The 26539-nt window shown below is 57.6% G+C and overlaps 4 protein-coding genes across 4 annotated transcripts; 2 read left to right on the plus strand and 2 right to left on the minus strand.

Moving 5' to 3' along the window:
- Positions 1-1882: 1882 nt before the first annotated feature.
- Positions 1883-4565, minus strand: BESB_070350 (putative succinate-Coenzyme A ligase, beta subunit; the record flags this gene model as incomplete). Its single annotated transcript, XM_029365408.1, has 4 exons — positions 1883-2077; positions 2538-3115; positions 3611-3693; positions 4159-4565. 4 exons carry the CDS (start codon positions 4563-4565, stop codon positions 1883-1885), a joined length of 1263 nt encoding a protein of 420 aa, XP_029217892.1.
- A 1748-nt stretch (positions 4566-6313) lies between these two features.
- Positions 6314-7852, plus strand: BESB_070360 (LSM domain-containing protein; the record flags this gene model as incomplete). The annotated part of the gene is made up of 3 exons (XM_029365409.1): positions 6314-6389; positions 6988-7115; positions 7661-7852. 3 exons carry the CDS (start codon positions 6314-6316, stop codon positions 7850-7852), a joined length of 396 nt encoding a protein of 131 aa, XP_029217893.1.
- Positions 7853-10529: 2677 nt separating this feature from the next.
- BESB_070370 (thioredoxin reductase) lies at positions 10530-16500 on the plus strand (the record flags this gene model as incomplete). The annotated part of the gene is made up of 11 exons (XM_029365410.1): positions 10530-11073; positions 11216-11481; positions 11800-11931; positions 12319-12455; positions 12597-12663; positions 13223-13475; positions 14050-14142; positions 14613-14707; positions 15061-15141; positions 15685-15939; positions 16372-16500. 11 exons carry the CDS (start codon positions 10530-10532, stop codon positions 16498-16500), a joined length of 2052 nt encoding a protein of 683 aa, XP_029217894.1.
- Positions 16501-18270: 1770 nt separating this feature from the next.
- Positions 18271-21744, minus strand: BESB_070380 (uncharacterized protein; the record flags this gene model as incomplete). The annotated part of the gene is made up of 1 exon (XM_029365411.1): positions 18271-21744. The coding sequence occupies one exon, from the start codon at positions 21742-21744 to the stop codon at positions 18271-18273; it is 3474 nt and encodes a 1157-aa protein (XP_029217895.1).
- Positions 21745-26539: the final 4795 nt, after the last annotated feature.

Consider the following 26539-nt stretch of genomic DNA (forward strand, 5'->3'; position numbering starts at 1 on the left):
TCAACGTAAGTGCGTGCTTGATATATCCGTGTGGGCTACATCCGTGCGGTGCACGGAGTGATGACTTTGCCTGCCTTCGGAAGCAGGTTTGCTTTGCCATTCGTACGCTCCTCTCCGAATCGAACTGTTGAGTGGAAAGGTGGGTACCTGCTTGGGCGGCTCTCGGGGAGAGAATACCAACAAATCATATCCTGGTTCTTGTTCAGTGTGAATGGGCAAGGGAGGAGGAGGCACGTTATCTGATCTGGCACGTCTTGGCAGGGGTGTCCCTATAAATACTGAAGAGCCACAAACAGTTTTTTGACCAGATGGCTTTGCTTTTTGTTCCATGAGACGGCCGGGGGTCGAAGTTCGAAGTTTCACGACTAGCAACGCTCTCACCCTACACACGAAGGTGTTACCGCTCATCTGAAACAGGCACATCTTACTCCTGTCAATAACGGGATGCTTTCAGCGTATTTGCAAGATGGGGCCCAGTTTCTCCGAAGTTGTGAGCAACACAGTCGCTTGCATGGGCGATAATAGAGGAAGATGACAAATGTTTTTCAGCAACGCCGTGCCGCCCTCTTTCCTACTGCTGACGATGTGAGCATCAGTGCGGGCCCCTGCGCGAGTGTGTAGGTGAGCCTTTTTTCGCGCGGATAAAGTGGGTGAGTCCTATAGGTGAAATGTAAGGACTCCGAAACTAGCGTGAGAGGCTCGGGAGCAAAAGGTCGTGTTTCTGCTTTGTTGCAACTCATGTTCGTACACACTTGCTAGAAACGAGGAAACGGTACGCGCCAGTCATGGATGCTTGTTTCTGAAATGAAAGGCTGATACTTTCGATGAGGATGAGAGACGTCATTCTGGTATCGGTCCAGCCGCCGATTTTTCTCGCGCGGCGACTTGTCCTTCATTGTGTAACAGTGGCTCCTTCGTGGGTGATTCATACGCAGACAGCTTTGCGACTCAGCTAACATCGTTAACTTCGTGAACGCATGTACAAGCGTAAAACTGTTAGCATCTCTCATTGATTGCGAGTCTCCCTGGGGGGGATGGTGACCGTGTTTTCTGGGTACACCTTATGGGGCAGGCAAGGTACACTGGTTACCGCCAACGCCGCGCTACTCAAGGGCTCTCACCATTGCCATGTTCTAGTGGTAGACAGTACACTTTCGAAACAACGGTGTCAACCCGGTATCTAACACATCCGCATATGACAGCGGATCCTGCGCTGCGGAAGGGAGCTGAGCTATCTGACAGCGCCGAGGGGTTGTTTCCGTTCGCAAATGAAACCTGCAGTATGGGCGATGTATTTTTTCTGTGCATTACTATTCGTAATTTAACTGAATAAAGCTTTTGATCTAGAGCCGTTACATTGACTGCAAGGCCAGCGCGACACTGATCGAACCACGCGCAGCTAGGTAACGTATCAATGGCACATTAGGTTGGCAGCCGGGGCTGGAGTTGCACCACCTGGAGTCCGACAACCTACGGGGTTCACACGAACGTCATTGACATAAGCCAGCTTCAACAGATGTATTAGACGTGCTTAACGAGCTCGGCAGCCTGTCATGTCAGGCCCCTGGAGGTCGGGACCGGCGCAGACGTGCCTTTTCTGTGCGAAGGTACCCGCTTGTTATAGCAGCGAACCACTTTCACACGAATACATACATTACTGTCGAATCATGGCACGCATTCCTCTACTGCCCGTTCTGAATTATGGATTATGGTTCACCGAGCAGACTCGCCGAAACTACACGCACCCCCGCAGGAACCGAAGACATGACTACTGGAATACGTGAGATCCAACTGACAACTCTGCGCAGCTGCTAATGTCCGGACTGTGGCCCTTGGGCCAAGGGTCGCGACACGCTCGAAGCAAAACTCTCGAGATGCAAAATCACGGGGCGGAAATGTGAACCTTCAGGTCTGCCTTGGCTGCCGCATCGACGACGCTCGCCACCTTCACCGCAAGCCGTGCAGCCTTATCGAAGTCGTCCTCCTGGAGGAGCTGCAGCGATGCGTAGGCGGGGTCCGTACGGATTGCCTTCAAGACTTCCTTCGCCGCTTCCTTGTTCGTACCCTCGAGGCGAAGCTGCACACAGGAGGACGGACAAGTCACCCCAATGCAGTCAAGCTGTCATCTGAGCTGGCGCGTACCCCGTCTACCGTGGCCTGTGTGACCAGATCTACCCCTGATGCGCTCTAGCGCACGTGAGACTGCCCCCCCCACCACCCCCTCCCCACCCTGCTTAGCGAGGTCGTCGAAAATCCCATGGACCAGAGCACTCCATCTTTAGAATGCAGGGCTAGCATTTCATGCAAGAATTCTTTCACACACCAACTACGGACGTGCCTTAACTCGAACACGACGGCCCTGTACTCCTGCGGTATCAAACATACGCGTCCGCCACCACTGCAACCGCCTGCGAGACGCAACCCTACAGAGAAGTGTCATCTGCGGCGTGTGGTCAATCATACGGATCCACGCGCGTCCGAACCTCAGTTTCACCGAGGCTTCGCGCCGAGCGCTGTCTTGTTCGTAAAGGACGTACCACGACTGGCTTGTCGAATCCGACTTCTTTGGCAGCGGCCACGAGACCCTTTGCAATGACATCGCATCGCATAATACCGCCAAAGATGTTGACGAGGACGCAGTTCGCACGCTTGTCCTGCTGGATGATCTTCAACGCTTCGATGATCTGGTGCTGGTCCGCGCCACCGCCGACGTCGAGGAAGTTCGCAGGGGAGCCTCCGTGGAGGTGGATGATGTCCATGGTCGCCATCGCCAGGCCGGCGCCGTTGACCATGCAGCCAATGCTGCCATCGAGACCAATGTAGTTCAAGTCTGCCGCGTCGGCCGCCACCTCGCGGGGGTCTTCCTGGGAATAGTCACGCTGGGCGAAAACGTCCTTCTGGCGGAAGGCTGCATTATCGTCAAAGTTCAGTTTGGCGTCGCACACCAGCACGCGGCCGTCGTGGGTCTCGACAAGCGGGTTGACTTCGATTTGAGTGCAGTCCTTGTTCACAAACAGCTCGTACAGGCCGCGGATGCACTGGCACGCCGCGTCCAAGCGGTCGCCAGAGAATCCGAGCAACCCTGCGAACTCTCGCAGGCGCTCCTCCGAAAGTCCTGAGAAAGCAACCAAGGAACAGTCGTAGAGCATCTACTCTGTAGCGGGCCGTTGGCGCAGCACTTCAAGGCACGACTCTGGAAGAAAGAACGGACATTCAGAAGCTGTTCACTAGCGTGTGAGGGATCATACCCCTGCGATACTCTCTGCACCGCCGTGGGGCTGCTACCCAACGTGAAGCTCGAATCGGGTTCCGGTAGTCGCGGATGGCGCTACGGCGGTAGCGTGATCTTGTTCGAAAGCAAGCTCCCTTTCTGCATATTCACTAGAATCTTTGGCAGCCTTGCAGGACAGTGCGGTTGCGAGACCCTGGCACGAAGTCCTGAGAGTTGCAGAACGAGAGTTCAGGCCCCTTAACCGCGTGCATATGCCGCCGGATCTCCGTTGTTCGAGCGGCACACACTGCAGTGCAACGCATGCTTCGAGACTTGTTCCCAGCGATGCCAGAACACGCACCGAAGACAGAGATTGGACTCGGAAATCACTCGTCCTACCTTTGTTGATGTCGATAGGCATCTTGTGGATAGACTCCGGGTACTTGTGCGCGATGTCCTCAATGCTGGTGCCACCTCGGGCGCTGCAGACCGAACCGCACACAGGCAGAACGTCTGTGTTGCCCCGGAGACAGAACCGCTGCGTCTGCAGTCCGAGAGCAACACTAGCTGTTAGTTCTCTCTGAGACGGAGGGCGTGGAAGGGGGGGGGGGGGTGGGGGGCAGGGCACGCCTCTTTGCTCTTGCGGGGGGGAAGACCGCACGGGCAGGGCACACGAGCCCAACGGGTCCGCGCGAAGCAAAGCCACTCGGCGGGACGCCTCTGCACAAGGCCGAAGCCAGTTTTCCACCAGCTCCGGCGGAGAGCTGCCTCAAAGTCAACAGGGGGCAATCACGACTGCATGCTGCAGGGATTCGCTCAAGTGGGGGACCCGCAACCGCGTGCCCGCAGGCGACCGCGGAGAAGTCTCGAGCTGACACCCGCCAGGCCGCCCCCGCCCCGCCCCAGAGGCGAAGTCAGGGGGGATATCCCGGCTCTCTTCGACGTGCCTGCCAATGAGGATCGGGCCTCCGGCGCTGCGATCCATGAGGATGGCCACGTATTTCTCCTTGCGGATGAAGAACCTCTCTGTGACGAGGACCTTGTTGCACTTCTTGCCTTCCTTTCCGGTCTGCTTCGTCACGAGCGTCTTTCCCAGCATCTTGTCTGCTACAATGCCGACTTCGCGAGGGCTCTCGCAGACCTGAACGCCTCCTTGGTAGCCGTTCTCTCTGAAGAATCCGAGGCCGCGCCCGCCGGCCAGAACTTGAGCCTTGACGACGAAGTCGACTGGCTCTCCGCCGGCGTTCGCCACTTCGTGGGCCTGGAAGGCCTTCGCCTCCTCTTCGGCTTCCTTCGCGGTGGCTGCAACTGCGAATTTAGGCGTGGTGATGTTGAAGTCCTTCATGATTTTCATGCTTTGGTACTCGTGCAAGTTCAAGAAGCGACACTGCTCGCGCTGGTGGGAGAGGGATCCCGCGCGACCGGCCAGCGCCAGACGCTGCGTTCGCTCCGCAAGACACGCGCCTAGCAGCGAAGAAGCCGCAGGCGCCGGCGAGGCAGAGGACGCGCCGCCGAAGGAGGGATAGGAGGCACGAAGTGCGCTGGAAGAAGCGGGCGAGGATCGTTGCGCGGCAGCGAGCACATGCCGACGAACGCACGAGGACGCAGACAGCGACATTTTGTGAATCGTGCAAAAGTACAGCGGGCTTGGGCACCACACCGGGTCGAAACAATTTCACGCAAACAAACGAAATAAATGCCGGCGTTACAAAACACAGACGGAAAGAGACAGCGATGCAGGGGAGGGAGAACGTCTGCGGTGAATTGCCCCCTCGAGACGAGAAAGGACGCGAAAACTGCCACAAGCGGGTTGGACCGTCGCAAAAGGGGTACACGTTACGCGTAGGGAGGGCCCCAGCAAGGAAATTGCAACGAGAAATTGTTCCACAGGCGCCAAAGAGTGAAGTTCTCCACGAGCGCAAAGGCGGAAGCGAGAGACGGGGGCCGCCCATGCAAAGACATACGAAAACACGCAGCCGTGGAGCCCAAAGCAGAGCGCGCAAGGACGATCTCTCCCTGCCTCCATGGGCTCCGGCGCGGCAACTCGACGAGAAGCCGCCGACCCTGTGTGTGCTGCGAACGCCTCGATTCGTTCGTAATTTGCCCGACTCTCTAAAGACTCAAGCAGCAGAAGAGGCGCGACACTCCAAGTAAACTCTGATCTCGCCTCTAAAGGCCTCGAAACACTTTGCTGAAAAATGAAAACAGTCGGGCCTCCGTGAAGCCCGTGGCGACAGACGCCTCACCCAGACGGCTCGTCTCTCTATTAGACCTCTAGAGCAGGGAGGGAATCACGCGATGAAGAAAGATGCTTGTGCCTGAGGCAGGCATTGAAGCAGGGAGAAAAAACACGAGGAAGCATAACTCGATAGCTGCAGGGTACAAGAGACAAACAACGAGCAAGGGCACCCACGCAGTTCCTGACACACGACCGCAGCGAAACAATTCGTCGGCTTTTAGTAGAGATGGCGCGCATGCACCGGGAGCGAAAGACACATCTTGGCGCCAACTGTTTTTCTGATAAGTGACAAGGAAAACAGGTGGGGCAACACGAGACCTCGTCGGCGAGGAAGGATAAACGACCAGGACTCTTCCTATGTTGCAGTTTCAAGAGGGTGCTTCGCTTTTTCGTGCTTCCACTGTTCACTGACTGCGGCGCGGGCGTTTTGCACGTTGTCGGCCGGGGTTCCCAATTCGTGCTTTGCATCTACTCGCGCGGCACCGTTTGCGGCAAACGTGCAAGCAGAGTCCTGTTTTTTTGTTTGCGAGGCTCCTTCTCAAAGTCTTACGCCCTAGGATTCAAACTGAAGGGCGGACACCCCTGGATTCGCGCTTTCCTAGTCGTTGTAACGGCCTCCGCGTGCCCGCGGCTAATTCGCATGCGTTTCTGGTTCTTGGAGGAGACTGTCCAGTCTCGGCTCGCTGTCGCGTTCACTTGGTTTAAACAGTTGCCTCGTTGCTAATTTCGAGTGCTGACCCGTTCAATGCTTCTTTGGAAGGACGTGAGTCCACAGTCCGTGAGTTCACAGTCCGTGAGCCTCCACTGCATCTCGCTTCCTGAGCGCGCAGCAGATTCTATCTTCCGCTCCTCACCGTGACAACATGGCAGGCGTGGGCACTCCCGTGAAGCTTCTCTACGAAGGTCTCGGCCACACAGTGACCGTGGAAATCAAGTCAGGTGCGTCCGCCTTTCGCTGGAATTTCTCATATCGGCTGACTATCCGCGCGCCGCGAGCCGCTGCTGCCTCTAAGCTGCATCTCCCCATCCTGGCAGGTCTGAGTTCGAAGATGGCGGTTGGGTAGAATATGTGGCTCTCCTACGGGATTTACAGGCAACTTCACGCGCATCTTCAGAGCACGAATAGCTCTCTGCCTGAGTGACCGGCTGCGACGCCACGAGTTCGCGCCGCCCGCAGCGGCGTGTTGAAAAGTGCGCCAGTGATGGCTTTTTTTCTCGAGACTCTTTGAAGGGGGGTTAGTGGGGTGGGGGTGGCGGAGGGATGCGTGGGGCTGGCCAAGGGTGTGGCGTCTTTGCTACATTTTGACTTAAAGACATAAACGCCCATCCGCGGTCGGTGCTTTCTTTATTCGACAAGAGATTGGGAATCACTTTGCCTCACTGAGACGCCCGCGTCGTGGGAGACGTGCGGCGCGAAACCGGATTTCCTACGCGGCATCCACGAGATAGGCGGCCTCGTGGGGACCCGCGATAGTCTCATCGCGGTAGCGAAAAACTGAACGTCTCGCGGCTCTTGTCCTACGCTTTTTCTCTGCAGGCGAGGTCTATCGCGGCGTCCTCGAAAACGCGGAAGACAACATGAACTGCCTCCTTCAGACCGTCACCGTCACTCACCGGGACGGCCGCGTTGTGTCACTGGAGCAAGTCTACATCCGCGGCAGCCAAGTAAGCGCACGGAGGAGTGTTCACCGTAGGGACCTGTGGGCTGACAGACTGGCAGACTGCGGCCTAACACAGCTCTTTCTCCGTCGAAATTATGCCTTAAACAAGCGCGGCGAATCTGTCGTAGATCATGGATGGCATTCCCTACCTGTGGCAGCGAGTGGGGGATTCTGTCTCCAATGGGCATGCTCCCCCACGAGGGAGAGACTTCAACGGCTTCCACGGTACTCCGTCTACTTTTTTCCCCGTCCCGACAGGAGTGATTGCTTCCCTTTGTTCTGTGTTCAAGCAGTAGCGGCGATGCATTGCATGTGGAGAACAAAGACCTCACGTTAACGTCGACAAAAAGTCGTGTTTCACCACTCTCGGGCTGGGGCTACTTAGGGAAACCCGAGGCGGCGAGGTCCACCCTCCTCTTTCCTTTGTCGGTAGCGGGAGTCGACGTGAGCCGCGGCACTACGCGTTTGTTTCGCTGTAGACAGTTACTGTGGCTCGCCTTTCCAGTGCTGCGTTCATTTTCTGCGCGGGTGCGTTTGCTGGGTGAACAGGTCAAGTTCATTGTCTTCCCCGACATGCTGCGGCACGCCCCCTTCTTCCGCATGATGGACAAGTCGGGCAAATACAAGAGGCCGCTCGGCCTTGTCGGCATGCGGCGCGCGATGAACATGCGCGCGCGCGGCGCTCGCGTGGCGCGAGCCCGTGGCGGCGGCCGCGGAGGCGGACGAGGCGGAATGATGTAAGGGAGCAAGTGGACGGCGAGGCGCGAGATACTTCCTCTAGGCGCCGCAGACAAGCTCTGTTCTTGGGGCATCAGCGGCGCTGCAGCTGCCGCAGACCTCGCCACGACCCGAAGGGAGGACGACTATGGCGTCGTTTTCGCCCGCCGCGATGACGTCGCGAGAAAGCGACGCGGAGGGCGGTTTGGAAGCTGAGCTCGTGTCTCAGGAGCGGCGTCGCAGCTCTGAGGAAGGACATAACGCAGTGCAGAAAGTGTTTGGCTCAGAGTCTGCCCGCCTTCCTCTGGCCTCGCTCTCGAAAGACGCCTGCCTGATGAGCCCTGTCAGCTGGTCGCGGGGGGGGGGGGGGGGGGGGCGGACGGAGAGGGAGGGGAGGGGGGGTGTCGGGGCATCTGCGACAGGGGAAGAGCGCGACGGGGAAGGTCGGCAGTACGCTCTCCGCCGAGCGAGCGTGCGGTCGGAATGGGCAGGGATCGATTGAGGATGCGGCACAAGCTGCAGAAACGAGCTTAGTCGCGTGTAGCTGAGACCCGAAAATCGGCAGGAAGCACCGGCAGAGACGCCCCTCTTGTCAATATGAAGGAAGCTGCAGAGCGCCTCGTCTGTCCAGAGAGCTGGAGGCGGCGCGCTGTGGGAGAGGTTTGTGAGCACCTGCGGGCAACGTACAGTTCCGTGTTTTACGCGTTTGGGTCGAGAGACTCTGCGCGCACCATTCGGGGGAGGGAGCCCTCCGCTCCCCTTCTTCCTACTTGCATGTACTCATCTGTTGCTTCACTGTCCTTTTTCTCTGACTCTCTAGAACGGCGTTCTGTGGAGTTGAAAACAATGTCTAGTTTCCCGGCGGCACCTTTGCGTGAGGGCCATCACGCAGGCACACGACTGGGAGAACGGTCTAGGTTCTTCTATGTGCAAGCATCTCGAGTTTTTCCGCTGATGCACACTCACTGTCAAAAGTTGCGTCGCCCAGCGCAGCAGGAGCTTTACGAAGTCAGGCAGTGGCGTGTCGCTCCTTCGTACGCGGCTGGAGAGTGAGGAGGAAATCCCAACCGATCAGCGAGCACCGTAGTGACGTTTCGCGCAGCACTGCGGGTGTCAGTTCGTTTCACGCTTCTCCGTAGACAACGGGCGACGTTGCAGTCCCTAACGCCGCCTCGAAAGCGGACACTTCTCCCATGGAGGATACGGCCGAAATCAGTACCTGCAGAGCGATGGTGATCTATGCGGCGGCGCACCCGTTAGGCCCCGCATCTGGCGAATCGCGTGGAAGACAGAGTCAGCGGCCTCGATATCTCTCTTAAAGGCAAAGCACTGACGCGTGCGAGAGTGGCACATTTCCGGGCGCGTTCCTCCTGCATGCTAGCGACTCTGTTCCTCGATTCCTGGCGAAGCGATAATCTCGTAGGGTGTGACGTCACTGTCTCTGGGCTGCGCTACGTAGATCGCGGCGACTTTCCATCCACGCAGTGCACCACAGAACCCGACACACTGTGCGAACGGAGGCACACCATTGTCCCACGAATACGTACATCAAACCTTCTTCGCCTGTGCGCGATGGTGAGTCCTTTGGCAGCAGCGTGACGCTGAGGCACAGGAAATACCGGTTTGATTCTTCTGAATGCACTGGGAGATAAGTTTTTGTATGATAGAGCGGCGAGCAGTGCTTCGTTCCTCCTCAGGGGGTGTGCTGCCGGCGCCTGGTCTCGTTCCTGTCGCAGCTGCAGGACTGTGTTTTTCAGAGTTACAAGGCCAGTCCCCGTTCCCCGCCGTTGCGCTAAGAGTCTTTCGACGCGGGCACACGCTGCGGGGAAGTGCCGGCGGACGCACGAAGAGTGGAACCCCGAGAACGCCTGCATACCCTAGAAGCGACTCAACCCCGCCCCTGTTAATTCTGTAGTGATGCCTGCGTCCTAACCACACTTTCCGCTCAACCCGCGGTCAGCGGAGATGCACCGCCCCCCCCTCAAAACGTTTGGGGCGTCAGTACGGAGAACAGCTCGCTGCCGTTGGCAGGCAGAACACCACCCGAAGCCTCTTGTCGTCGCGCCTCATGCTCAGAGACTGCGTGGCGGGTCCGTGGATGCATTGCCTCGCAGCTTTTTTTTGGACTGACATGCGGCGGTCCATGCAAGCCTGCGCGTCGTCAAACGAATCGCACAGTGATGCGCACGGGCCTAAAAACAGCGCGCATGTTGCAAGTGCGACGCGTCGACACAAAAGTGAGAGGGTGTTGAATCCGCACGGTTGTTGACTTCAGGGAGCGTGAGCACATGCTCACCCCAGCCTCTCTCCCCCCCCACCTTCCGCTTTCTGGCGTCAGCCACTGAAGTGGCGTGACGTGGAATGATGCAGTTTTCGCCGCGGATGGGATCCAGAGCTCAGTCCTCGATGCTTCAGTCCTCATTATTGGTCAGTGTTTGACAGTTTGCTTGTCTGGGTAACGTGTTTGCATTTCCCCAATCCTTTGAGGTAGGCCATTTTGTGGTTGGTGCTGTAGCGGTGTGTTGACTTCGCGAACGGAAAGTTGGCCGTCGCGCTCCCTCAGGTGTGCTGAACGCCAATGACGTAGTGTGCTGCAGCACCCCGACGACACTAAGCCTTCGTGTCTGCGCCCTTTTTCTACGAACACGCCGTTTCTCCCTCTTGTCCCGCGTTTCTTGCAGGTCTTTTCTTGACTATTCCTATGTATCCACTCTCGCGTTCCGCGGCCACGGCATACGCTGTCGCTACAACACGGCCGCCTTCCCCCCCCTTGCCTTCGTCCTCGGCGGCTTTCACTCGGCGCGTTCCGAGCCTTCGTCGCTCCGCTCTGCGTTTCGAGAGTGCAACGCGTCGCTCGACGTCCTCCGTCTTACATTTCCTTCCGTCTCGTGCTATCGCGTCTTCCTCGGACACACCTTCGCCGCGTTTCCACGCCCCGTCGGTTTTTTCTGAAGGTTTCTCCCCCCTGGCTTTGCCGAGCGCGGCGCTCGTCCCGCTCTCTCATCGTTTGCTGTCTTCGCCGCTGCGTGGGCAGTCCTCCCTCGCGGTGTCTGGCCTGAGTTTGTGTGAAAGCACAGCTCTGCACATCCCTGCGCAGACACAGCAGGGTCGCGGAATTGCGTCCGAGCGAAAAGCGTCTGCGGTTCACGCGGTAGTCCAGGGCCACAGCGAGATGACGCCTGCCACGACATCGCCCAACTCCTCTGCGGCTCCCGCCGAGGGAGAGTTTGACTGTGACCTCGCAGGTGAGAGGTGCAGAGACGCTTTTTGCAGTGACGACCTGTGCGGTGTGCGAGGGACACGCGGCCCGATCCGCGGCGGCAGTGCAGCTGCGCAGCGACGCGGGCGCCACGCGAGCTGCGGTAAGGTCCTGCTTGCTGCGCGCAGTGATTGGCGGAGGAAGCGGCGGCCTGGCCTGCGCCAAGATGGCCGCGGCGCATGGCGCGAAGACTGTCGTCTTCGACTTCGTTCAGCCTTCCACGCAAGGCAGCAAATGGGGCCTCGGCGGCACCTGCGTGAACGTCGGCTGTGTCCCGAAGTACCTCTTCCACCACACAGCTCTCGTCGGCAAAGCCGCCCACTGGGACGGACCCCACATGGGCTGGAAGGGACACACGGATGATGAGCAAATCGACTGGAATGCCTGTGTTGAGGTACGAACAATTTGAATTCGCTGCCCGACAAAGCACTCAGACCCCGCGCTCCTATTGCGACACGAGTGACTGAAAGAGGGGTATCGCGGCAGGAACCACACGAGAGAGGACGCAGCATATACCTGTCTCCCTCCGGGACCCGTGCGTCCCCCCCCCCCCCCCCTTCCGCCCCCCCCCGCCCATCAGCCCGACACGCGCCCTCACTGCCAGCCAAGACTGCAGCCTTCAGGCTCCATGTAAACATATATATATCAACATGTGGTAGTGCTGTTCTTCTACTGGGTCTTTTCTGTTGTGTCCTCCGTGCTTGCTTCTCAGAAAGTTCAGAACTATATCAAGTCTCTGAACTTTGGTTACCGCACGGGGCTTCGCAAGGCGGGCGTCACCTACATCAACGCCTACGCGAAGTTCCAGTCGGCTCACGAGCTCGCCTACACGCTCCGCGGGGAGGTACGTGGCGGGATCTTTTCAGTCGTGCTTGTCTTGTTGACACCTTGTGACCGAAAGTTCTCCCTGTACGAAAAATGCTGCAGGGCACCTTTTTAGCACATGTGCAAATATATATCTGGTAGTTGCGCGTGCCGATGAGTGCGTACTACATGTGTGAGTCGTAGAATATGTAACTCTCGATGGAGTCAGGGGTCTGGGAAGGCGTCGTGGGCGGTGTTCAAAGCAAGCATCGCCCTGCGCCGGTTTGTCGTAAGGCTCCACGCGCCGTAGAGTCGCCATCTACCGCTCTGTTTGCCACAGGTTTCGCTTCAAGTTCCGCGCTCTGCGAGTGGCTCGTCTTCCTGCGCAGTCAGTCTGTGTATGTCCATGTGTGTGCCGGCTTTTTAGAACAAAGTCTGCAGAGCGCGCAATATCGTCGTCGCTTGTGGAGGCCGCCCTCACATCCCCGAAGAAGTGGAGGGCGCCTTGGAGCTCGCGATCACCAGCGACGACATCTTCGCTCTCAAACACGCACCAAACAAGACGTAAGGACGGCTGCCTTCCCCCCCTCCCCCCCCGGGATGGGACACTCCCTGGAGCATTGTCGCATTCGGGTCAAAAGATCTGAGAGGCCCCAAGTGGCCCTGAACAGCCGGCATCCGTGTTTTTCTCCTGTGTGCGCCCAGGCTCTGCGTGGGTGCAAGCTACATCTCCCTCGAATGCGCAGGTTTCCTCCGTGAACTCGGCTTCGACGTAAGTCGGGTTGCGCGCTTTCGCCGCTGTGGTGAACAGTTTGAGCGCCAGTGCCAGGGGCTGAAGCTCCTTTCCAGCCTCCAAAGCAATCATCCACGCACCGCAGGCCTGCTGTGTTGACCTGGCTTGAGCCCGCAAGAGGCAGGTTGTAGGGTCTTCGGTACGAGGGATGTTTTCCTGTGTGTCGAGGCATCGCGTTTCTCGCTCGAAGGCGTCTGCCTTCCTCCTCACACTGAGGAAAACGCTCCAAGTATCGGCGGATTTGCGCGCGCGTGTCGATCTCTCAACTTTAGCGTCTTGCGGTGGAGGCTCTTCAGGAGGACGCCTTGGCTCCGTAGAGACAGTGGAGGCATTTGCAGCCGCAGTTTCGATTCCGGTTTTCGCTTTCCCGCGAGCGTCTCCCTTCCTCGCGGCAGACCGGCGCGGTGTCTCGGCGTGGCGCCTATCGCTCAGTGGGATCGGTGGTTGCCGCGTTGTGCCCGTTTTCTTCTTCGCCTTCTGCGTGAAGTTTAGAGTTGTGTGCCTGAGGGAGGGGGGGGGGCGCCTGTTGTCCTTTCAGGTCACGGTGGCGGTGCGCTCAATTTTGCTTCGCGGCTTCGATCGGCAGTGCGCCGAGCAAGTCGGGCTCTGTCTCGAGGAGGCTGGCGTCCGCTTCCTCCGCGAAGCGATCCCCACGAAGATGGTGAAGCAGCCGAACGGGAAAATCCAAGTCACGTTCCAAGTCGGCAGCAAGGACGCGGGCCGCGTACACGTCGAGGAATTCGACACCGTCCTCTACGCCACCGGGCGCAAAGCAGACACCAAGGGCCTCGGTGAGACCCGCGCGTGGGCAGCACCATCCAGGCGCCGCAGTCGACTCGAGGCGCAGTTTACCAAGAGATATAGGCACAGGCAGTGACAGGTGCTGGTGGGCGGGGCCTGGAGGAACGAGGGACAAAAACGAGGAAGCAGTGAAAGCGTGAAGAACCGGGACTCAGGTGTGCTACCGCGAGCAGAGGGAGGGGGGGAGTAGGCGTGAGCAGCGCGTCGACAGGCGCTCGCTCCAAGGGTCTTTGCTTCAGCGGAGTTCGCCTGCGAAACGGAGGCTTTTTTCCAGGGTCCGCGGTTGAACTTGCCTCTGCGGGAGGAACGCGCGCCGCGGGATCCATCGCCTGCGCGGCTTTGGCCGCTGGCGAAGCGAATGCGGAGTGGACAGGTTGAATGAGCGTGTGTGAAAGTTTTCTGTGCGTACCTGCTCTGTTGGTTTCCATTCCTCCTCGCCTTCGTTTTTCTCGCCTCTTCCAGAGAGTTCGTGAAGGCCTGCCGCCCGGTTTTCCAAGAGTCTGCAACGTTTGTTTTTTCATCCGCTTTCCTCTGGTGCCGATGTGCGGCGTGTCTGCTTTCCAGACCTACAAGCTGCTGGCGTGAACACAACCGAGAGCGGAAAGATCATCTGCGACGGCGACGGCCACACGAGCTGCCCGTCTGTCTACGCCATCGGTGAGAGCCGCGAGAGCTGAGGGCGCAGAGAAAAACTTCAGGAGGCATCGTGAGAATACAGGGCGAGGCCCGGCGCGCGCGGGTTAGTCCTCGTACCCTCGCCTCTGTGCCTCGATTACCTGGCTTTTTTTCCTTCCTCCTAGGGGTCTCTCCCTCTCAAAACCGTTTGGCAAACGAAAGAAAGGCAGCCATTAAAGGTTCATTGAAGCATCTTTGGTGTTGCATCTGTCTGGGTTTCTTGGGTAGTTGGTGAAGCCCCGTATCATACAAGGGGGGCACGTGTGTTCGTGGCTCCCTTCATGAACTTACGATGCTTTGCGGCGTGTCGAGCTCTCTTTTGTCACGCCCCGCGTGCGCCCCTTTTCTCCGCGTTTTCTATGTGAGGTATGTGACTTGCTGTTGCCACCACGCAACGGCTCGCATGTTTGATTTCACGGTTTCCTCCGGTTTTTTCTGGTTTTTTTCTCTAGGCGATACCGTGCAGAACTTCCCGGAGTTGACCCCCGTGGCGATAAAGGCAGGCGAGATCCTCGCGCGGCGTCTGTTCGCCAACAGCACGGAGCACGTAGGTGAAGCGCGGCGTTTTCTGTGGTAGAGGAAGCCCACTGGGAGGCGCTCGGGCGTGTGCGACGCTGAGTATGAAGAACGTAGAGTGTCCACAAAAACAGTAGAGCAGGCAAGGGGTTGCAGAAGACAAAGCAGTTCGCCTACATCGTCGGCGGTTCGCGTATCTTACTCACTTTATGGGCAGACATGTATACGCGACAGTCCTATGAACGCATGCGAGACATCGCGCCGCTGACGATGCGTACCGAAACGCGGCCAGGAACGAAAAGACGAGACGCGTGTGCTCCGTGTATGATGACATGCGAGATGAAGGGTGCGTGTGGCCTTGGGACTTTCGGTTTTGCCTCTCAGATGGACTTCACAAACATCCCGACCACTGTCTTCACTCCCATTGAATACGCGCATACGGGGTACTCTGAGGAGGCTGCAGAGGTGAGAAATCCCTGTCCTCGGGGCTTTTTCCCGCCGAAAGTCAAATCTGGGGCAGTGGGCGAGCTGTTTCGAGATAGCAATAATGGTGGACTCTCCAGCCAACTATAAATCCTAAACGAACTTCAGTTGCTTACCGAAGACCTAGACACGCATATTTCAAGTGTGAGACGCCAGCCAGGTCGTCTGCTGTCGTACTGCCGAACTGTGGAAGATAAGCAGAGTAGTTCCTTGGAAGGCCTGAGGGCGCGTGTGCACGGGAGGCGGCTGTCGGAGTGCACCTGCGGCCTCGCGCGTACTCCAGCGGCTTCTGGTGTTGGGGCGGGGGAGAAAGGCGCTCAGATGCGCGTCGAAACAACTTGAACTCGCGCGTGAGCGGAGGAGTTTCCCTCGCCTCTCCCCCGTGAGGCGTGCGACGCGCGCTTCCGCGGACACACGCCATCTGCCTGCGTGTTGCGCCCTCCCCCTCCCCTTCCGTCCCCCCCCCCCCTACCCCCGCCATTCAAGTTTTCGTTCGCTGGCTGGTTTGGTTCCTGTCACCTTCAGGCCAAGTTCGGAAAGGACGATTTGGAGATCTACTTGTTCCAGTTTTCGCCGCTGTTTTTTTCCTGCGTCCATCGCGAGAAGGCCGAGAGCGCCCGCCAAAGTCCGGAAGACGTGGACGCGACGCCGCCCTGCCTCGCGAAGCTGATCTGCGTTAAGAGCGACGACGAGCGGGTCGTGGGCATCCACTTTGTGGGGCCAAACGCCGGCGAAGTCATGCAGGGCTTTGCGCTCGCGGTTCGCCTCGGGGCGAAGAAGGTGCGCAGAAAAAAGATTGGCGCGGCGAGGAAGTGAAAGGCCGACGGGAGAGAGAGGGCTCCCGGGGGAGGTAGCTCCGAAGCATCGGCAGAGCTTGTTTGCGAGTCCATGCGACGGGCGCCTCGTGCGAGGCTCGTCTGTGGCCTAGGAGTCTGTGCGTCACTTTCTTCACATGCGTTTGGGCTCATGGAGGCACAGCGTAGCGGAGAGGAACCGGCAGGCGTGGAGGCAGAGCGAGACGCCTGCGCGCTCTGGAGCCTGCGGAAAGCGGTGTTGCAGGAGAGTTCCTGGGGGCTTGGGGACACGCAGACAGATGCAGGCGCCTCTGCAGGCGCCTACACATACACACCCTCCACTAGAGGGTGCGTACCATAGGCGTGTTGATGGATGGACGTCTCCTCTTTTTCTTGTGATGTCGCGTCTTGCTCGCAGAGAGACTTCGACAAATGCATCGGTATCCACCCGACGAACGCGGAAGCGTTCATGGCCCTGAGCATCACCAAGGCAAGCGGCGAGCCCTTCATGGCGACTGGCGGATGCGGAGGTGGCAAATGCGGCTAAGTGTCTTCTTGAGCGTGTGGGAAGGCTGTCTGTGGCAGACAGAGCTCTCATCGAGACTGCAATCCCGACACCCTCCGCGTCCACCCGCACTTGATTTTCCCTTCCTTGCAGAGGGAGAGAAAAAGTCGTGGGGCCATAGGAAGACACATGCGCCGAAGCGTGTTTGCTTCGAGTGTCAACATCTCCAGTTGGCGGCTGTTGGACGGCGAAACTAGCGTGATCAGAAAACCTTTCTCTTGAATCGCTCCTCGCGAAAACAGCCGAAAAACGAGCCATCACGTGGTGCGCGTGCAGGGAACCAGAGTCCTTTGTCAAAATGCCTCGCGGCGCGGAGGCCTGAAGGCGCGGGTCGCTAGTAGTGCGCCGCGGGAAGCCCCCGCGCGCTTGCTTTCACTTCACGTGTCGCCAATCGCCAGCCTAATGCCGTATCTATATGCAGCGGAGATGCTCAGATGCGAGTGTTTCGCGCCGCAAGAAGCGAAAGGACCAAAATGCGTCTGTTGCCTTTGGATTGAATACAACACGCAAATCTAAGTGCTAGGGTTGCAGCTTAACGGATAGAAGTCAATCTAGGATTTTCGTTTCGCGGCGGGCGTCTACCGGCAAATGCGCTGTCTGAGGCAGACCTCAGAGTCTGTTTTGAAGTCGAGAAGCGCTTGCTGAGCACACCCCACACACAGCCGCTAACCTCTTTTCTTCAAAATCTTGTTTGCGATAGTTGTTTTTCGACGCCGTGTGGGCGCTACCGAGCGATGAGAAGCGCCGCCTGCCACCTTCGATGTAGGATGCTCTAGAAAGCTATTTTAGCGTTTTTACTGGTAGAAGCACCAGCTCCAGATTAGAGACACGTTTCAGAAGGTGCGTCAGCACGGCTTCTCCAACTGGCTCCAGAGGCCGCAGGGGCCTCACGCGCCTCTGAGAGACTCACAATTCATTTTACCTCTTAATTTCGGGTGAAAAAATTGATGTAGCTTTGACAGTCTTACAGATATCAATACTTGATTTAAAAAATAACTAAAACTTGTTTTAAAAAAGGGAAGTTATACCAAAAAGTTGTGTATTGTTCTCTTCAAAATTGAAAAAGAATTTAATATTACTGAAGACTACCCCGGAGACTACTACACGCGAAGTTCAGATTCGACCGAAAAATGTGAATCCCTCCAGCTTGACAAGCAGCGAAGGCGAGTAGGATGTCGCCGAATATGCGCGTGCTTGGCAACCCTGCCGCAGCCTAAAGGAGATTACAGCGAGCACGCGTGCGCGAGTCAGTGGAGGATATGAGAGGCAGGCCTCTTCGAAGAGGCCTGTCGAGCCAGACTAGAGACTCGGACTTGAGCGTGTAGCCAGGATTTATTTACGGTTTAGGTGATGTGAGAGCGCCGGAAACACAGGCCCAGGCACAGAGGGCACGGACAACAAGGCCTGCGCCGCGAAAGGCAACAAAATGAAAAGACCAAAGCAAAGAACCAAAGGCGCCTTACAAGCCAAGACTCCTCGATGGGAAACTCTCCCTGGTACAGCCATCTTCCAACGACTGCAGACGTAGAAAAAACGACTGAATGACGAACAGTGCAACCCCCCCACCTTGCGTGGAGAAGGGCTTCCTAGCGCGTTCGTCACTAGCGTGTAAACGTATACACATGGACATATATTTATATATATACATCAACGTGTGTATATATATGTATATATATCCGTCGCAGACGCACATGCGTCGCCCATTCGTGCATATTCCTGCGCATGGGCGTCTGAGACGCAATTTTTGATCGGCTAGGCAATCATGAAGTGCGTGAGCAGTTTTGCGCTCTTTAGAGCGTGGAGGAGTTTGTCTGAGTCGACCGGCAGCGTCTGTGTGCCGGTCAGCTCTTTGAGTGCGTTGTCGCAGATGAAGTGTTTTTTTCCCTTCTTCGAGCAGGTTTGCCGCATGTAGTTTCTCAAGAGGCGAAGAATTTCTTTCTCCGTGAAGATTTTCTTGCCCGCCCTCGCGGGGGCGCCCTCTCCTTCTCCCCGCGCGGTGTGCTTTGCCGAGTATCCTTCGCGCCTCTTCGTTCCCTCTTCGCCGAGAAAGGCCGCATGCAGATGCGCGAATGCGAGCAGTTCATCGGAGAAGAACGTGTTCCTGAAGCGCGACCCGACGAGAAAGCGCCCGCCAGAGAGGTTTTCTTTCCGCGACACGTCCACGCTGGCCATGCCCGGCAGGTCGCGAGAGGCCGTCGACGGCTCAGAAGCCGACGCGCGCCTCTCCCTCCGCTTTTTCTTCAAGTGAGAAGAGGACGACGCGCGACGCGGGCCTTCGGACCGCGGGTGTCCACATGATTCGCTGTCAGAGTCCTCTTGAGACGCCGCCGAGAAGGGAGAAGGCGCACGGCGCTCGGGAGATGGTGCGCTGACTCGCGTGCGTCTCCGCGCCTCGCGCTCCACGTCCCCGTCGCCTCTTTCGAGTTCGACAGCCTCCTCGTCGTCTTCTGAAGAGGCGAACACGTCGGTGCGGCTGTCCTCTGCGTGCCGACCAAGGAGGCTCTGCTCAACGGAAGAGCCCCTGCTCGGCGCCTTCGCCCGAAACGCCTTTCGAGGTGCTTCACGGTCCTCCGCACGCGCGGCCTCTTCGCTGTCGCTTGCGGCTCTGCCGCGCTCGTGGTGCCAGCGATGAATCCCCTCCATCCAGGCTGCGTCTCGAGCGGCGCACTCCGCATTCGGAGCTGCGAACAGGCCCTCCCGCGGCGCCCGCCCAGCCCCTGACTCCTCCAGAGAAACGTTCACAGACTGCCGCGCGTTCTCCTTCTCAGCCGCACCCGGCGGAGTCGCCGGCCCTGCCGGGTCCCTCGACAGGAGGCCATCTGCGTCCTTATGCTGTTTTCTCCGCCCTTCAGAGCGTCGCACCGAGGAAACGCAGGAGCCGCCTCCGCCGCCCCGCTTCGCTGGCGAAAGCCCGTGCAGACGCATCGCCCTCGCCCTCTCCCTCGGCTCCACGACTGCGTTGGGTTCCAGTGCGCGGTCCCCGTCGTCGGCGGAGGCGTCGGACTCTGGCGGGGTCTCGGCGTTGCGCAGCCGAGGACGCTTCGGTTGGACGGTCTGGGACGTCACAGAGGCGAGCGATGAGGTCGAGTCGGCGGAAGGTCTTCTTCTATATCGCTTGCGGAGACAGGAAGACACGGCAAGCATTTCCCGTTCCTCCGCTTCGTTCCCTTCCTCTGTTACAGCCTCCGGTTCGCCGAGCGACCGTCGACCGCCGGCTGGATGCTGACAAGGCAGATCGCCTCCTCGGCCCGCTTCAGAGGCCCTCGAGGCCCGTTTCTTCAAACGGGAACGCGAAGAAGAGTCGCGCAAGGGCGCTGACGAGAAACGACTCCGCCGCGCCTCCACAGACGGGCTTTTTTTCTCTGTCCGGCGCGGCAAGGCAACGCCTTCTGATTCCCTAGGGCGCCCAGAGTTCCGCTTAGACTCTGGTTCTCTCGACGACGAACTCTCACGCGCCTTCGCATCTTCCTCTCCCTTCAAAATGTGGGCTGGCTCTACTGCGCACTCCGCGGGAGACTCGCGTCTCTCCAGGAGATACATCAGCCGGTCGAGCACCGTGTGGTCTAGAGGAGAGGAGGCAGATCTTTGTTTTCGGTTCCTGGTGAAGCCTTCGTCGTCTTCTTCGTCTCCCCGCACTCCGCAGAGAGAGAGGTAGAAGAGAGCCTCCTGTCTCGCGGTCTCTATCGCTGTCATGCTCGGAGGCCTTCGCCGTCTTGCTTGGCTTCCCCCGTCGACAGACGGAGCGGAGTTACTGTGTACGTACACTTCGCGGACCGGGAGCGAGTCACGCGTGACCAGCCAGCGACACAATTTCGCGTCGTACACGAGCCAGAACGAGTGCGGAGCCGTTTCCGCAGTCTCGGGAAAGTACTGGCACAGCGACGGCATCAAGTGATGAAGCGGAGGGAGCGACAGAGGAGGCGACGAGCAGGGGGCAGGCGGAGACGCGGCAACAGCCGACGACGCCGAAAAAGAGGACGCAGCCGGACAGGATGACGAAGAAGAGAGCGAGAGGAGCTGCTGGTCGGCTCGCGCCTCTTCGATGGCTCTCTGTCGAAGAGAAGGCGGCGGGTCGACTTTCTCCAAACAGAAATGAAGGTGCTGGTACCGGCGCGTCCACGTCGCACTCGCCAAGTGGACGTACACCCCGCCGCGCTGCTGAAGGCGTTGCATCTGCTGGAGGACGAAGAGAAGGAACGACGCGAGCTCCTCAAAAAAGAAAAACTGCCACGGCGGCAGCGAGTGGACAGACGACAGCGGCCGCAAAGATCCACGGTCCGTCTCCGGAACCGCGCAGAAGGAAGGAAAATCTGGCGACTGAGCGGGGGAGGCTTTACTCTGCTCGCGCAGAAACCAGAATCTTCGCGCAAAACGCGACATCAGAGAGAGGACGGGTGGCGGCCTCAAAAGCGTGGTGCCGCGGCGTGAGCTCCTTTCTTTCAGACTTCCTCCTGGGTCCCTCCCGCCTGCGTTGTCTCCCTCTCCCTCTGTGTCGCCGGAAGGCACTTCGCCGTCTGCTGCAGCTAGCCCCTCAGGTGGAGACATCAACCCTCCACTGCACGAAGCTCGCCCCGGTGCTGACGCTTGGCGTTTTCCCCTTTCGCTCCGCCGCGCGATCGCGTGTTTTAGAGTCTCCTCTAGCTGGTTTTTTTCCTTTAAGTAGCAGTCTACAAAGAACGCCAGACTTTCTTCCCAGGCGACGGTTTCCAGCCAGTCAAGAGGCACCTCGGAGGCTCGCAGCTGCTCAAGAACGTACGCGAAAGAGAGACACCGCAGACGCCGCTGCCCGTCCCACGTCTCGCGGGCTTCATCCGCGTTGCTCAGCCGCTGTGCCTTCGTGCAAAGCCCATTTCCGAGAGCGGGGGAGATAGAAAGAGAAGGACACTCGACAAGACAGACAGAACGCGCCCGCGCCGCAAGGGCCTTGCACCGATCGACTTCGTACACCTCCTGGTCTGTCGGCGACAGAGGCCCAATGAGCCCTCCAGAAGCGTACAGACACTCTAGAAGAGGAGTCGTCGTAGAGAGAACAGCATCCATCGAGGAAGAAAGTGAAGAAGGCAGAGAACCGTTTGAAAAAGAGATGATGGACGGAGGCTCGTCGAGGTTCTTCGCCCCCAGCCCGCGCTGTCCCTCTTCCACCGCCTGCGGCACCGAAGATCCCTTCTTCATCTGCATCATGTCAGCCGCGGAAAAGCTCGTCAGCCGCGACTCGCCTGCATTCATTGGTGTTCCGTTTTGCAATGCTCCCTCGTCCGCATGCGCTCAAAAGATGTTTAGAGGGATTTCTGGCGCTGTGAGCTGTCTCTCGACTGGCTTTCAAGGACAGCGCGCCATCGCAAAAGAGAAACTGAAAAAGCCAGCGCAGCTGGCTTCTAGCGTGCACCAAAAGAATGCACACACGATCTGCGAAGCGCGGGCGTGGATGGAGTCCAAGGCTGCGCCCGTAGCACAACTCGCTGCTTCCGCGCGGCCAGGTATGGAATGCGGGAGCATGAAGTCGGCTCACTTAATTCTCTCAAACCAAATAATATGCCTCTGTACACCAAAAGTTGTACAGAGGCAACTGTGAGACAGCGAAGGCGTTCGGTGCAGGAACGCCACACTAGCGAAGCAAAAGAAAAGGGGGGGCAAGGTAGCGGCAGGAGGGCGCGACCCAACAGTGAGAATTTATCAACCTGGAGCCGAAAAGGGAAGGGAAACACAGACGAGGGAAAAACAGGGATCGGAGGAAGCGAATATAGGGAACTCAGAAAAAAGCAAGTAAGCACGGCGATCACATAACCTGGATACGCTTCGTCCAGTCATGTGACACCTCGCGGAGCCAGAAAGGGGCATGGTACGCATACGCCACGCGGCGTGATGGAACTTCACCGAGCGTCCTTCACGGGTTCAGCACAACCAAATCAGAGGGGACGCGAAAAAGTGCCACTAAGAACACAGATGGAGAAAGTACATTTGCGTTCTTGGAAAACCGAACTACACTGTACACGACGGAGGTGATGTGGTCATTCTTCGGGTCTGCTTTGTGGTGCATATACACCGTCAGCCCTCGTAGTGTACGCGTGATGAACAAATGGAGAGCTCAAGCATGGTGGAAAGGGAACTCACACAGCATCCAACACGTGTGTTGCAACAACTACAAAGAGAAGGACTGTTAAGGATGCTGCAGCTTCTTTTCGCGACGAAGAACCCGGCGACATGTGTGTGTACGCTGGCGAGACAAAATTAATTCCCTCTGTTCGATGTGGCTTTCTTCTTTGCTGAATGGGCAACAGGACAACAGAACTAAATTCTTCTTGGGGGAACAAAAATGAAATCTTCTCCGCGTGACCCCTTGCTTGGCTCCAGCGGAGTGTGGATGCTCCGGTCGATTTCAAACTTTCTTCAAAATACCGTAGATGTCGACACTTACAAGTTGATGTCTCATTCTCTTCGCTGTCTGCCTTTCGATGAAAAGCACGATTCTCTCGCGAAGCCGTGGAAGACAAGGAACAATACTTCTCAGAGGAACGGAAAGAAGACCCATCGTTTTTCCGCGCAGAGAAAAGATGGAACGCAAGGGGGGGTTGGTGGAGGGGACCGGAGTGGCGGTCGCGGTATGGACGTTACGAGGAATCAGCCGCGCAGTACACCTAAAGATTAACAGGAAAAGAAGAAGTGACAACAAGGATCGTGTAGAGCCCTACGAAGGCCAATCTGTCGGGAAGACGAGACGCGTGTAGTAAGGACCCGACAGCCAGCTCCGTGCCTCGGTCATTCATGCAGCAAGCGTTCTGCCAGTGGAACGCAGGCACTCACATTACGGAATTCCCAACCTTTCGACAGGGATGGCACACCACATGAATGCCATCCACGGCAGGATTGTTACCTGTGTTCTTAGTCCGGTTTAGGTGATGTGCGTCCTGTGCGGGGTACCGGTTTCTCCCTCACCTTGGGGTGCTCTCTTCCGCAGTCCTTTTGTCACGACGAGGACGCCTCTACTCAGCAAGCGAGAGGCTGGCCATACGGGGCTGGATGTCGTCGAAGGATGGCATTCCTGAGAGAGAAGTATCATGAGGCCGTATGAGATCCTGGTGAATAGTCTTCACCAGGATCCATCACTTGGTGTGTCGTGGAGCGCCTAATAAGAATGAAGTGGTGCCGTCCTCAGCGATCAGGAGTAGGTCGTTTGCTCCATGCAGTGTACAAGACATTCAGCTACACCGTTGTGTACGTAGATTACGGAACACAAGTAAAGAAAGATATCTGCATGCGCTTGCAGAGAGGAACACGCGAAGCGGGCCTTTGCTTCGACTGGACCCTCCGTTCATGTGTGGTGCTCGGTCCGCTCATGGAGCCCACTTCCATGTTTCTTCCTCGCCAGTCGGGTTTGTCTCTTTCCTGAGGAGCGTTTGCGGCCTTCTGATGCCTTCTGCTGCTTCGACTCTTGGCCCTTGCCGTGTCCCCGGAGAAGGATAGCTAGCATAAGAAAAATGCCCCCGCGTACCAGGGTGAGGAGACTGTGCAACGAGAGGGTTACAACAAGGCAAGAACAACACGCGTCTGGTTGATGCTCACCCAGCAGCGAAGGGTCGTCTATTGGGCAGTCGTTATGCCACTGCGAGGACACCTCGATTAAGTCTATGCTTCCTATGGAGTGGGCATCGCGTCTTTAATCAAGGAGTCATGCCGCAGATCGATGCCCTCTGAAATATTGGACAATGCAGTTTGCCGTGCTTGTGCTGCCAGCTGGGGGATCCCTGCGGCCATGTCAAGTACTCTATACTGCAATACGGACGCTAGAGGCGCGGTGCAGTGAAGCTTGTATGCGCCATGGCCTCATCTCGCGCTAGCTTGTGAAGGCACAACCCCACGCTAGCTCTTTGCACGGCACTCTGCTCGTCATTGCCCGTCGGTGACCGCACATCTCACAGGAGAATCAGTTCGGGTACAGGGTTTTCCACTATTGAGAAGCATCTCAGCATCGAGGAAATCTGCAACGAACTAAAACGAAAGAAGAATGGAGCAATCTGACCGCACAGTTCACGCTCTGCTTGCGTTCTGGTTCCAGAAATACTCTTGGGTATTTGCGAGTGAGGCTGGCACACGTACGATGACGGTTCAAAATCAGGAAATGCGTTGGGCTCTTACACAACCATGAGCGCCGGATGGCATGTTTGCGTTCATCCGAGACCCCGGAGCGTGCTGAACGATACTTGTATCCTTATCAAGCGCAGCAAGGCAGCTGACCGTACTCGTAGGTGGCGCAGCATGCTGGAAGAGCAGAAGCCAGGTCACACACACAGTTGCATCGTAGACGTCCCATCGTAGTGCTGATACTGTTGGCGGCGGTCGGTGTCTACTGTCTCTCCGATCCAAGCACAACCGGCGTGTGTTCACAAGTGGCCATTCCCTTGTTTGACACGGCTGGCGGGAGCGCCGGGTGCACACCTTCGCCTGGGGGAAAGTTTTCGACGTCTGCGCCCCCCAACAACATCATCATTCATCGATCCCAGAAGACACTCCGCTGCCAACAAAGCCCCCAAACTGGGGGTGTCCCACATCCTGTTCTTGTATTCCGCTGTCATCTACGTCCGCACTTTGCGGTGGTCGCCTTTTCTTGATTCTTATGGCATTGCGTCGCCTCAGACCGGTGTTACTCTGGTGTCGCTTAAACCATTCGCGCACCTTCTCTGCAGTTGTTCTTGGATCTCTCCCGGAATCGTCGTAGAGGGTACCCGCATTCGGGTGCTGTATGCCTCCGAGACCTCTCAGTGACAGTGCGCTGCGAGAGTTGGCTGGCGAAAACATAGAGTTCCGGTCAACTCCGTTCCCTGTGCTCCTCTCAAGTTGCTGCAAGCTGGCATCCTTCGTGCCTTCGCCTCCAATAGAGGCGGTACCCAGGAAAGAAGACCCGGAGGCTTTCTCACCTTGTGACTTTATGTATGAGACATTCAGAAAACTTAGTGGCGCGTCACCCTTTTGTTCTAACAGATGATTGCCACTATGGAGCGTGGAACCTGGACTCGCCGGGTGCCCACTCCTCTCGTGCCACTCCTGTGGCAGTCTTGAAGGGCCGGTGCCGGTGGGTAGCATGGCCTGAGTGGCTGTATATCTTCGACGACCCGGATGGGCCTGGCATAGTTGTGAAACTGAGGCGAGCACAATAATGGTTAGAGTCACGAGGAAAGCAATCTCCATGGCAGCAACAAGACAGATATCGGAATCCCTGGGTTACGTCGACGTCCCTCAGAGCCGCAGTAGGACGCAATGAAAAGGTACAGACGAAAAACAGTTCTGTGTGTCTTGCGGGGTATGTTGTCTGCCCTTTCGGGGAGGGGCCCAGTGGCCATGCCCGCCCACGCCAGTGAGCGCCAGAGCTGCGAGCTGCTAACGCGCGCATCACCTACACGACGCTTGTCTCCGCTCGGTCTTGCCGGGGCAGGACGGCAGACACTGTCTGATGCCGCGACCGCTGACCTAGCTGAGGAAAAAACAAGCGGCACTGGTAGAAGCCTTGCCGCTCGGAAAATTTCTAGAGACTTCGAGAGCGTAGGTGAACAGCGTGTCTAGGATACGGTTTACCGTGCCGAGGTGCCAGTCCCTCGGCTGCCAGCTGGCTCGTGAGAGGTGGCGAGCGATGCAGCCCACACTATTGTCTACCCAAAAACCAAGTCTCCGACGAAGGCCAGCGTCGAAGCAGAAGCGGCAAATCACCCGTGGCATTCTGGGCTAAGGCAAATGTGCTCAAGTTAACCCACCTAGTTTTCGAAGGAAGCAGGCAGGCTGTTGCCGATCGTAGCACACGGGTGCCACGTGCATGATGGGGGCCGGGTTGCGAGGCTATGGAGCGTTCCTGAGCTGCGTTGATGCATGGCTCTGCAATATTCGTATAATATCATAACGGATAGTGCTTCAGCTCGCGTTTCCAGTTTGAGAAGCCGCTTGGTGGCTGCCTGCACGTCCGCCCTCTGTACGAAGGCATCCGGTATATATGTATGATGGGATGCTATTGTCGACAGCCGGATACACATTTCCA

The sequence above is a fragment of the Besnoitia besnoiti genome, assembly GCF_002563875.1.
Source record: "Besnoitia besnoiti strain Bb-Ger1 chromosome Unknown contig00007, whole genome shotgun sequence".
Lineage (NCBI taxonomy): Eukaryota > Apicomplexa > Conoidasida > Eucoccidiorida > Sarcocystidae > Besnoitia > Besnoitia besnoiti.